General features: G+C 31.4%; 1 protein-coding gene across 14 annotated transcripts in view; it reads left to right on the top strand.

The window, feature by feature from the left end:
* LOC100213721 (55 kDa erythrocyte membrane protein) overlaps window positions 1-11,808 on the top strand; it is an 83,924-nt gene extending 72,116 nt beyond the window's left edge. For all 14 annotated transcript variants that reach the window (XM_065788769.1, XM_065788774.1, XM_065788776.1 and 11 more), the window contains 3 exons: window positions 10,686-10,885; window positions 11,138-11,230; window positions 11,357-11,808. In XM_065788769.1, the coding sequence (XP_065644841.1) occupies window positions 10,686-10,885; window positions 11,138-11,230; window positions 11,357-11,533 (470 nt within the window). In that variant the 3' untranslated portion in view covers window positions 11,534-11,808. The remainder of the gene's footprint in view (window positions 1-10,685; window positions 10,886-11,137; window positions 11,231-11,356) is intronic.
* The last annotated feature ends 2,113 nt before the right edge of the window (window positions 11,809-13,921 follow it).

Here is a 13,921-nt window from a genome sequence, read left to right as displayed (position 1 = left end):
TTTCTCTGTATATATATATATATATATATATATATATATATATATATATATATATATATATATATATATATATATATATATATATATATATATATATATATTGGTGTGTGTGTATATTATTATATACTAGTTAGCTATATAAACTCTATTATATATATATAAGTATACATATATATATATATATACATATATATATATATATATATATATATATATATATATATATATATATATATATATATATATTTATATATATATATATATACACACACACACACACACACACACACACACACACACACTCACACACACACACACACACACACACACACACACACACACACACACACACACACACACACACACACACACATATATATATATATATAAATAAATATAGATATATAGATACATATTGTATATTTATATATTGTTATTATATTTTTTCTTCGATAGAGAAAAAATTATTATTTTGTGCATTCAGTTACCTAAAATGGTTAGAAAATACAAACGTCTAACTCATCAACAATACTGGGAAGAAAATTCAATAAAAGCAGCTATTGAATCAGAGTTAAAGAAGGAAATGGGGTATAAGAAGGCATTGTTAATGTTTTGTATTCCAACAACGACACTGCGAGGCAGAATAAAAAGACTTCAGCAAGGGAGTTAAGAACTAAGTAGTTGTTCAGCAAAACAACTTGGGAATTTTGAATCAGTTTTTAACCTTGAACAAGAGTAAGAGTTAGCTAAACACCTAATTTTTCTAGAGAGTTGCTTGTTTCCAGTTATAATGAAAGATTTGAGAGAATTGGCATTTCAGCTAGCTGAAAAGAACAAGATGTCACATAGCTTTAACAAAAAAACAGGAATGGCAGGTTACCAGTGGGCAGAAAGCTTTTTAAAACACAATCCTGTTATTTCTTTGCTTATGCCAGAGGGAACTGCTGGAGCTAGATCAATGGGATTTAACCCATTGATTTAGTTCCAGAAGTTCCTGCAGATGAATAAAATTTTTGAACTATTGACTAAAAGCATAGATGAAAATAACATAAATCCAAATAATATATATAATGTTAACGAAATGGGAATTTCTTCAGTACCAAAAAAAGTGTCAAAAGTAATTGCTAAGATGGGTAAAAAACAAGTTGGAACTCTAACATCAGCTGAATGAGGGAAAATCATAACAATCAAAATATGTATGAGTGCCTCTGGTATATACATGCCCCTTGATTATTTTCCCCCATGTACTATTGCATCATATCACCCTAGTGGTTGGATGCAAACAGATATATTTTTAAAGCGGTTTGACCATTTTCTGTCCTTTGTAATGCCATCCAAAAAAAGACCTGTACTGCTGTTATTAGATGTTCATGCAACACATACAAAAAATATGGAGTTCATAATGAAAGCACATGAAAATTGTGTTCCTGTTATATGCTTTCCACCACATTGTTCACACCATCTGCAGCCACTAGATGTCTCCTTCATGGCACCATTTAGTAGCAACTATTCGAACGAAGTTTGTATTTGGCTGCTTACACATTATCCTAGAGTTGTGACTGAATATCAGATTCCATAACTATTTGGAATAGCTTATATGAAATCTGCAAACATGTTGACAGCTGTAAATTGTTTTAGAAAGACTGGAATAAGTCCACTTAATCCTGAAGTTTTTGATGATTGGATGTTTAAGTCTTCAGAAACAACCAACAGGTCATTTCCTGAGATGGATTCAGCAACACTAAATCTAACTACCAAGTCTCAAACACAAACTATTTCACTGCAAGAATTATCCCTGACATCTTGAATCAGAATCTGACATCTCTGAATCAGAAACTTCGTCTTCGACAACTGTGGCTTCTTTCACAATTGCTTTACCTACAGAAATTGTAAGTATTTTGAATGAGAAAACTCACCAAACTCGCAAACGATGCCAAAGGGCAAAACAGCTATACTCACCAGTTCACCATATAAAGCGGAATTGGCAAAAAAGATGGTTATAAAAACAAAAAATAAGAAAAAACGCTCAAACAGTTGACAAGACTGTAGAAACAAAAAATGATACACATGCAGAATTTGTACCACAAAATGTATACCCCAGCAATTTTTGTGATTTTTGTTTAATAACATTTTCAAAAACTGTAGCATTTTTTTCTAAATTTCTAAAATTAAAAGCTTTTTTTGTTGTTGTTGTTTGTTGAAACACACTGATAAAAAAACACAGGTCGTTTTTATTTTCATATTTCATTAATCTAAACCTTACGGGGGCTGTTATGACCCCACTTTCCTATATATATATATATACATATATATATATATACATATATATATACATATATATATACATATATATATATATATATATATATATATATATATATATATATATATATATATATATATATATATATATATATATATATATATATATATATATATATATATATTAGGGTGCAGTTGTGGCTCTCTATAGGGACACAACCGTTTTTTTTGCTTAGTCTAGTTTTTGTGTTATAACATTTTCAAAAACCGTTTTATTTTTTCTTAATTGCAGCAATTTAAAGCTTAATGATGTGTTTATCGAAATACACTGTTAAAAAAACGCATGCCGTTTTTATTTTCATACTCCATTATTCTAAACGTCACGGGGGCTGTTATGCCCCCACTTCCCACATATATATATATATATATATATATATATATATATATATATATATATATATATATATATATATATATATATATATATATATATATATTGCCAATATTAATATATGATATTATAATAGTTGAAATTTATATCCATTTCAATAACTAATTAACAGATTTAAAAACAACACATTTGGAAAACATCAAGTTAAAACTTTTTTTGTCATTCATATAAGTTGTTCCAAAGGAGTTGATATATTATGGGGAGTTAATTTGTTTCGCCGACATGGGTTAATTTATTTCAAGAGGAGTTAATCTATTTCGAAATAGATTAACTCCCCGGGTAATTTTTTACACAACGGGAGTTCATTTATTATGGGGGTTATTTTATTTCATGACACCGGCACTGCCGGTGACGCGAAATAGATTAATTCCCCAAAAAGTTAACTCCCGGTTAAAACATTCTAACTCCCCGGTTAATCCATTTCGAAATAAATTAACCCCGGGAGTTAAATTATTTTAAAATATAGCGAAATGGATTAACCGGGGGCTTAAATATTTCTAACCCCCACTGAAATAATTTAACCCCCTATAATATGCGTTTTAAATAATTTTTAAACTTTTAATTATATTTACAAAATTGTGTAAGTATTCTATTTTAAAATTTTTAAAAAATTTATTTAGTATTATATATATTAAAATATATAATATATAAATATTTAGTGAGCGTTGAATAAAATTACTTTATAACTGTTTGTTTTTGACAAGCCTTAATATTATATATAAAAAGGAGATCAAAACAATAGTATTAGTAGAATAATAGTATTAGTAGAAGTTCGTGCAATACTATAACTATCGTTTTGATCTACTATTACTATTGTTTTGATACTAATACTTCAAAACTATTCTCTTTTGCTAATAATAATGTCTAAGGTTATAGAGTTTATATCTATACTATAGTATAGTATAGTAACTATACTATACTCTCTCTCTCTCTCACACACACACACTCTCACTCTCACTCTCACTCTCTCTCTCTCTCTCTCTCTCTCTATATATATATATATGTATATTTGTGTGTGTGTATATTATTATATACTAGTTAGCTATATAAACTCTATTATATATATATATATATATATATATATATATATATATATATATATATATATATGGTGTAAACAGATTCTTAAGGGGTACAGATTCTTAAGGGGTAAACAGATTCTATCTGTTGACCAGCCTCGCACCCCTTCTTCATCTATTAGGCTGGCGCAGATGTATTTTTAATACATTGTTTCCAGTTTAGGATGGTGAATGCTGGATCTTCTTGACTCAATGCATGGGTTTGCTTGTGTCACTGTTTTTATGACTAGGCAACTCATTCTATTATCTCCTTATGAGGGTACAGCTCTAAAACTCAGTTTTATGGTTCTGAGGCCGGCTGGTAGTCAGGTTTCCCGAACTCTGTGGTAGCTCTCAGAGAGGCTGATTCCATCAACAGCTGAAAAATATCAAAGTATTAACAGTGCCATGTTGCGCATGGATGGTGTCCCTGTTTGTACTTTTGGTGTGCATTGCGGAGGCCACATTTGGAGCCCTTTGTTACGGCTTAGGGTTTATTAGTAGTAATGAGGCAATTGCTTGGGCTATTAAACGGTGTTCTGAGTACTATCTATGCTTTGAGTCAAGTTCTTCAATCTAATTTAAAAATGAATAAAGTACCAAAAACTATAAAACACAAAAAACCATCATCATCACCAAGTTCTCTAAACTTATCATTTACTAATATTCGTGGTCTTCGAAGTAACTTTTCTTCTGTTGAGTCTTATCTCTTGCAAAGTTCACCAGACCTACTTGCTCTTTGTGAGACTAATTTGAGTTCGGCTGTCTCATCTTGTGATCTTAGTGTTGATGGTTATCTTCCTCTGATTCGTAAAGACTCCAATAGACACATGCTTGGCCTGGGCATTTACATTCGTAAGAATTCACCTGTTTGTCGTGAAACTAGGTTTGAATCCACAGACTATTCTTTCATGTGCTTTCGTTTAGCACCACTTCACTCTATCGCCTTTCTCTTTGTTCTATATCGATCTCCTTCATCTCAAGACTGTACACTTTTTGATGTTATTTCTGATCATATTGACCAAGCCCTCTCTCTTTATCCATCAGCTAATATAGTTGTTGTCGGTGACTTTAATGCTCACCACTCTGAATGGCTTGGCTCTAGTGTCAGTGACTCTGCAGGCATTAAAGCCCACAACTTTTGCCTTTCTCAATCCCTAACTCAAATAGTCAACTTTCCAACTCGCTTTCCTGACAACCCGAATCATTTACCTTCTCTACTGGACTTATGTCTTGTTTCTGATCCTAGTCAGTGCTCAGTTTCTCCACATTCACCCTTAGGTGCTTCTGATCACAGTTTGATCTCTTTAAAACTAATATCTCATTCTTCTTCATCACCTGAATACCCCTACTATCGAACCTCTTACAACTACAGTAAAGCTGACTGGGATTCTTTCCGTGATTTTCTTCGTGATGGCCCTTGGGTAGAAATCTTTCAACTTCCTGTCGACAAATGTGCTTCTTATATAACTTCGTGGATTCAGGCTGGCATGGAATCTTTTATTCCCTCTCGACGATTCCAGGTCAAGCCTCACTCTCCTCCATGGTTTTCCTCACACTGTGCTGCTGCGATTGCCAATCGAAACCGTTACTTCCATATTTATCAGCAAAACAATTCTCCAGAAAACAGACGTCTGTTCATTACTGCTAGAAACAACTGTAAAAAGGTTTTGTCTAACGCCAAAACCCGCTATTCTCAGGTCATGAAATCTCGTATCTCATCTCAAAAATTAGGCTCTCGTGACTTCTGGAGAATCTTTAATAATATCAATAATAAGGGCAAATCTATAATTCCACCTCTCTTGTATGGTTCAGACTTTGTCACCTCACCTAAAGACAAAGCCGAACTGTTTGCTAAAAACTTTTCATCAATATCATCTCTTGATTCCACTAATTGCGTTCTACCTGATATTGCCAACAAACAGGTTGATTCATTGCTTGACATTCATATCACTTCAGCATCTGTATCTAAAGTGATTTCCTGTCTAGACTCTTCTACAGCTTGTGGCCCAGACAACATACCTGTTATTGTCTTGCAGAAGTGTTCTCCAGAGCTGTCATCTATACTCTCAAAACTATTCAACAAGTGCTTATCAGAGTCTTGTTTTCCAGCCTGCTGGAAAGCCGCATCTGTTATCCCTATCTTCAAAAATTCTGGAGAGCGATCTGATTCGTCTAACTACCGTCCCATAAGTCTTCTTCCTATCATAAGCAAGGTTTTTGAATCTTTAATTAACAAACACTTAATTTCTCATCTTGAATCTAATAACTTACTTTCTGACCATCAATATGGATTTCGATCTTCTCGTTCTACAGCTGATTTGCTAACAGTAATAACTGACAGGTTTTATCGTGCGTTAGATGAAGGTGGAGAGGTTAAGGCCATCGCTCTTGACATTTCAAAAGCGTTTGATAAAGTTTGGCATGCTGGTCTTCTCCATAAGCTTTCTTCTTATGGTGTATCCGGCAACATCTTTAAGATCATTGAATCCTTCCTTTCCAATCGTAGCATAAAAGTTGTCCTCGATGGACAACACTCTTCTTCTTATTCTGTAACTTCAGGGGTTCCTCAAGGTTCTATCCTTGGCCCTATACTCTTTTTAATTTACATTAACGATCTTCCAGATATTCTCACATCTAAGGTGGCATTGTTTGCTGATGATACTACCATTTATTCTTGTCGTGATAAGAAACCAACACCCTCTGATTGCCTGGAGGGGGCATTTGAGCTTGAAAAGGATCTCACTTATGCTACAGCATGGGGCTCACAGTGGCTGGTGAACTTTAATTCAGATAAAACCCAATTTTTTTCAGCCAATCGTTATCGCAATAATTTAGATCTTCCTATATTTATGAACGGTGATGTACTCGATGAGTCACCTACTCTTCATCTTCTAGGATTAACTCTTACTTCCAATCTTTCTTGGAAACCATATATCAAATCGGTTGCAAAATTAGCATCTGCTAAGGTTGCATCTCTTTATCGAGCTCGCCACTTTCTTACTCTGGATTCTATTCTCTACCTCTATAAATCTCAAATCCGGCCTTGTATGGAATACTGTTGCCATATCTGGGGCGGATCTTCTAATGATGCCCTTTCTCTTTTAGACAAGGTGCAAAAACGCATTGTAAACATAGTTGGACCTGCTCTTGCAGCCAACCTTCAACCATTATCACATCGTCGTAATGTTGCTTCTCTTTCTCTTTTCTACAAATACTATAATGGGCACTGCTCGAAAGAGCTAGCGTCTCTTGTGCCATCTACTAAAATTCATTCTCGTGTTACTCGTCATTCAATTAAGTGTCATCCTTTTTCTGTGACTGTTCCTAAGTGCTCCAAAAACGCTTATTCGTCTAGTTTTTTTCCTCGAACATCAGCTCTTTGGAATTCGCTTCCTTCATCTTGCTTTCCTGATTCATATAATTTGCAATCTTTTAAATCGTCCGTCAATCGTTATCTTGCTCTACAATCTTCATCTTTTCTCTTACAGTAACTTCCAACTTTAATTAGTGGCTGCTTGCAGCCTTGTTGGAAGCAAAGATGTTTAAAAAAAAAAAAAAAAAAAAAAAAAAAATATATATATATATATATATATAGAGAGAGAGAGAGAGAGAGAGAGAGAGAGAGAGAGAGAGAGAGAGAGAGAGAGAGAGAGAGAGAGAGAGAGAGAGAGAGAGAGAGAGAGAGAGAGAGAGAGAGAGACATATTGTATATTTATATATTGTTATTATATTTTTTTTTTGATAGAGAAAAAATTATTATTTTGTGCATACAGTTACCTAATATGGTTAGAAAATACAAATGTCTAACTCATCGACAATCCTGGGAAGAAAATTCAATGAAAGCAGCTATTGCATAAGTAATAAAGAAGGAAATGGGGTATAAGAAGGCATCGTTAATGTTTTGTATCCCAACAACGACACTGCGAGACAGAATAAAAAGACTTCAGCAAGGGAGTTTAGAACTAAGTAGTTGTGCAGTAAAAAAACTTGGGAATTTTAAATCAGTTTTTAACCTTGAACAAGAGTAAGAGTTAGCTAAACGCCTAATTTTTCTAGAGAGTTGCTTGTTTCCAGTTACAATTTTTACAAGATTTGAGAGAATTGGCATTTCAGCTAGCTGAAAAAAACAAGATGTCACATAGCTTTAACAAAAAAACAGGAATGGCAGGCTACCAGTGGACAGAAAGCTTTTTAAAACGCAATCCTGTTATTTCTTTGCGTATGCTAGAGGGAACTTCTGGAGCTAGACCAATGGGATTTAACCGACCTGTTGTAAATAAAATTTTTGAACTATTGACTAAAAGCATAGATGAAAAAAGCATAACTCTAAATAATATATATAATGTTAACGAGACGGGAATTTCTTCAGTACCAAAAAAAGTGTCAAAAGTAATTGCTAAGATGGGTAAAAAACAAGTTGGAACTCTAACATCAGCTGAACGAGGGAAAATCATAACAATCAAAATATGTATGAGTGCCTCTGGTATATACGTGCCCCTTGATTATTTTCCCCCATGTACTATTGCATCATATCACCATAGTGGTTGGATGCAAACAGATATATTTTTAAAGTGGTTTGACCATTTTCTGTCATTTGTAATGCCATCCAAAAAATGCCCTGTACTGCTATTATTAGATGTTCATGCAACACATATATAAAATATGGAGTTCACAATGAAAGCACGTGAAAATTGTGTTACTGTTATTTGCTTTCCACCACATTGTTCACACCATCTGCAGCCACTAGATGTCTCCTTCATGGCACCATTTAGTAGCAACTATTCGAACGAAGTTTGTATTTGGCTGCTTACACATTATCCTAGAGTTGTGACTGAATATCAGATTCCATAACTATTTGGAATAGCTTATATGAAATCTGCAAACATGTTGACAGCTGTAAATTGTTTTAGAAAGACTGGAATAAGTCCACTTAATCATAGATTCAGCAACACCAAATCTAACTACCAAGTCTCAAACACAAACTATTTCACTGCAAGATTTATCCCTGACATCTTGCTCTGAATTAGAAACTTCGTCTTCGTCAACTATGGCTTCTTTCACAATTGCTTCACCTGCAGAAATTGTAAGTATTTCAAATGAGAAAACTCAGCAAACTCGCAAACAATGCCAAAAGGGCAAAACAGCTATACTCACCAGTTCACCATATAAAGCGGAGCTGGCAAAAAAGATGGTTATAAAAACTAAAAAAAGAAAAAGCGCTTAAACAGTTGACAAGACTGTAGAAAAAAAAAATGATACACCTGCAGAAATTATACCACAAAAAGTATACCCCCAGCAATTTTTGTGATTTCTGTTTAATAACATTTTCAAAAACTGTTGCATTTTTTTCTAAATTGCTTAAATTAAAAGCTTTTTTTTGTTGTTGTTCTTTGTTGAAATACACTGATAAAACACAGGTCGTTTTTATTTTCATATTTCATTAATCTAAACCTTACGGGGGCTGTTATGACCCCACTTCTCTCTCTCTCTCTCTCTCTCTCTCTCTCTCTCTCTCTCTCTCTATATATATATATATATATATATATATATATATATATATATATATATATATATATATATATATATATATATATATATATATATATATATATATATATATATATATATATATATATATCTGTGTGTGTGTGTGTGTGTATATATATTTTTTTTTTTAGACTATTCACCTCCCCAAGGCCCGAGGGGGGCCACTACAGTTGAGGAGGCTACTCATTTTTTTTTGTTTTTTTTTTTTTTTTAGTTGTTATTCGTGGTACAACCCTCTCTCAACTCTTTTAACTCCGAAACATGAACCTTGCCGAGCAAGGCTGCTGCGTGGAGAAACTAAGTTGAGCGCGGTTCTTCCAGGGACGTGGTGGGAGTTGAACTCCGAACCACTACCGCATATATATATATATATATATATATATATATATATATTTATATGTATAAATTAGGGTGCGGTTGTGGCTCTCTATAGGGGCACAACTGTTTTTTTTGCTATGTCTAATTTTTGTGTTATAACATTTTCAAAAACCGTTTTATTTTTTTCTTAATTGCAGCAATTTAAAGCCAAATGATATGTTTATCGAAATACACTGTTAAAAAGACGCATGTCGTTTTTATTTTCATACTCCATTAATCTAAACGTTACGGGGGCTGTTGTGCTCCCACTTCCCCTATATATATATATATTATATATATATATATATATATATATATATATATATATATATATATATATATTGCCAATATTAATATATGATATTATAATAGTAGAAATATATTTTATATCCATATCAATAACTAATTAACAGATTTAAAAACAACACATTTTGAAAACATCATGTTTAAACTTTTTTTGTAATTCCTATAAGTGGTTCCAAGGGAGTTAATATATTATGGGGAGTTAATTTGTTTCGCCGACAGGGGTTAATTTATTTCAAGGGGAGTTAATCTATTTCGAAATAGATTAACTCCCCGGGTAATTTTTTATGCAACAGGAGTTAATTTATTATGGGGGTTAATTTATTTCATGACACCGGCATTTTAAATTGTTTTGCACTTGTATTTTGCTCAAAAGGAACAATAAAACTATTCACAGGCCTTTCCAGGAATTTTAAAACTAATAAAAGGCCTAGGAACTATGTGACAAAGGTATACAATTTTTATGTAAAAAATGTTTTCTTTTATTTGATTGTCAATCAATCTTGTCTTGTCCAATATATTTCAATTAAATTGTCTTTTAATTATATTGAAAGACAATTTAATTGAAATATATTGGACAAGACAAGATACCACAAATAATTAGCCTCTTCGTCTGTAGTGGCCTTTTCAGCCTTGAGGAGGTGAATTAACAAAAATATATATATACACACACACACATATATATTATTACTATTAATACCTAGGTACTACATCTGAATCTCATCTTCAAGAAACAGATGAGAAGTTTTTATTTGTAAATGAGAAAGAAATGTTAGCAGATATAAATCAACATAAATATTTGAATTACTTCCAAAGTAAAGGTTATTTATATGGAATCACATTGAACTCTATCCACCGTATTATATCTGATGGTCTGATTCCGATACTTGATGTTGAAATTCCTGTAAGTTGACTACTCTTAAAAAACTAATTTTTAATGCTGAATAAGTTTTTGATAAAAGTAGTATACAGTTAGTAATTACTCCTTATTTTGAACCGATACTTTGCTTTGAAGATTTTGTTTTGGAGATTTTAGCTTGAATAATTTAAGTTTGAAAAATTTAAGTTGAAAATTTAAAGTTGAACATTATAGGTTGCTAATTTTAATTTTAGAATATAAAGTTTGAAAATTTTTCAAGGTTTATAAAATATTTAGGTGTTGAAGTTACTTAGGTGTAAGGAATTCTCTCCGTGCGTTATTTTTGTATCGTTTCTTGAATTTTACTCTACAAGTGGAGACGCAGTATTGGTAAGGTTTTTTAAATTTATTTTTTCTTCAATTTAAAAATAGCTTGGGTTGGGTTGAGAGGTTTTATTTTGTTTAATGGTTGTTTTTACTTTTTTCCAAAAAATTTTTTGTACTGTTAATTGATAGGGTTCTGATATGCAACGGTTGACTGTAGAGAGTGCAGATATGCTTAAGCGTTATCGCCATTTATTTGATCACACTGTTATATATAGTTCCACAGAAAAAACTGTTGACCAAATTATGAACTTTATAGCCATAAAACAAAAATCTCCTGATTGGATACCAGTTGGCTGGTTGTATTAAAACTGTCCGATTCGATACAAGTTATCGGTATAAGATTCGATACAATTTAGTTGATCGTATTAAAACTGTTTTACTTTGATTAGTTAATATTTATTGGGTTAATTTAATTATTCCCGTTTTTAGCATAGATAAATTTTTATGTACATTAAACGTAAGTTTGTAAAAAATGTTTTATATGCTCTCGGTCAACTTATTAATATTTGATTAAAATTTGCAGCTGTAATGGATTAATAAATATAGCACTGATAAATAAATAAACATTCAGTTTGATTAAACTTTTTGTCATAAAATAAGATAACAATGTATTTGTGATATATAATCTAGTTTATATTTATATAATAGTTTGGTTTATTATTGGGTTTATGGGTTTTGTCAGTTATATTGGGTTTAGAATTTAAAATTATAATTGTGCGCATTTTAATTAAATAATGCTCATTATCATTTTAATATTTAAATTAACAAAATACAAAATTCTTGATTGTAAAAAGGTGCTCAATAATTTAAAAATTTAATTTAAATATTAAATGATTATTAGCATTTTAATTAAAATGAAGAAAAACAATAATTTACGGAACTTAAAGTTTCATGACTAAAAAATTATTTAATCATCCGCCATAAAATACAAGTTCAAAAATCGAAAAGAAAAACTGCTTAAAAAAATTATAAATACAATAGAACGAGTTCTGACATATCTGTGGCAACGTTAGATCTAACGAAAGAAAAACTAAGATAAAATAATAGCTATCTAATGACCGGTGTCGTTGGATAATAACAGAAATTTGTTTTCTGTCTACACATGGAGACCATTGTTAAGTAAGTTTGAGCCTTAAAACATAAGATTTCAATTTTTTCAATTAAACAAAGATAAAAAGTTTTCAAAACCTGGTTGTATGGCCGGCAACAATATAAATTAGTAATCTATTATTGCTCTATTCTTAAAGAACATTGAGCACTCTATTTTGTAGAATATATTTTAAAGTTGTGAAAGTTTATAATCAAAAGGAATTGAACAACAGAAATTCATAGAAAAAATTTCCAGCTGTGCACCAACGCACAGTGGGACGGTTACACACAAAGAGGCGTCCATAAATTATTTTTAAATACCTTCACAAAGCTATTATTATTTTCAAAAAAAATTATATAGTAAAGTATGTATGTTCAAAATTTCACATATTTTTCTGTAGTTTCAGAGCAAATTAACTTTGTAGAATAGGCGCTTCAAAACATTGGTTATAGTGATCGACCGAAACAGCAAAAAAAGTCGAAACCGAAATTTCGGGTATTTAAATTTGGTGCCAAAACCGAAATCGACATTTCGGCAAATATTTTACAAAAACCTATATCGAAATTTCGGCAAGTCAAAATTTATTTTATTAGAAAAATTTATTTTAAAATGCAACTTTACTTTAGTTGTTTTTTTATACTCGTATTATGTTAGAATTAATTACACGTGTATCCAAAATTAAGAATTAATACATATGTTGGCGATATGAGTTAATTGCAAAATTTAACAACTAGCGATTCTCTCTGCAAAACAAGATTTTTTTGAGGCATTTTGTAAAAATTCTCAATATCTTTGTGAAAATTCTCAAAATATTTTCTAAAAGATCTAAAAAATAACTTTTTTAAAGTAGATAAATATCGGTTTTCGGTATGTTTTTCAACCAAAATTTTGCTTTTTTTTTATAAATTTATTAAAAGTACTGAAACCGAAATTTCGGTATCGGTTCAAATTAAAATTTCGGCAAAAACCGATACCGAAACAGAATTTCGGTTGTCACTAATTGGTTAAGGTAAGAGATGCTTTATCAAAATAAAGGCATTGGAGTGGCTCTGTATTAAAGTTTTAATTAAATTGATCAATATTGATGTCATCATCATTTTCGAAAGTGAAATCCTTCAATCACACTAAGTTTTTTATTTTGTAATGTTAATAGGGTAATAAAGAAACCTGTAAATCCTTTTTTTCTAAATATTTATAGTTTCTGAGTTATGGTTGGTCCTACTTTAAACACATTTATCTTAAAATATAAAAAGGTTCCCGCAAGGTATTTTACTATTTTTAAAAAGGGTATTCTATTGTAATTTTAATGGTTTAAAATTGAGGGGGTATTGCTTGTGAAAATGCTTAGAGTCATCAAACTGTCCAAAAATATTTTAACTAGTGTTTAAATATCAGCTATCATGAGAATTGGAAAAGATCCCATGATTGAATTTATTATATTTTTCAGATTTTCTATTACTCCATAATAACATTCTTTTAATGCTACGGCCGTGAACATTTTAGTACATTTAGATGCGGCCGTGAATATTTTAGTGAACGGACGTGTTTATTATTAAACTTAAAAATGGCTAATAAAAGTATTTCAATTACTCATTTAAAAGAAA

The sequence above is a fragment of the Hydra vulgaris genome, chromosome 01, assembly GCF_038396675.1.
Source record: "Hydra vulgaris chromosome 01, alternate assembly HydraT2T_AEP".
Taxonomy (NCBI): Eukaryota; Metazoa; Cnidaria; class Hydrozoa; order Anthoathecata; family Hydridae; genus Hydra; species Hydra vulgaris.
The sequence above is the reverse complement of the archived record's forward strand: the minus strand, read 5'-3'. Positions and strand labels throughout refer to the sequence as shown.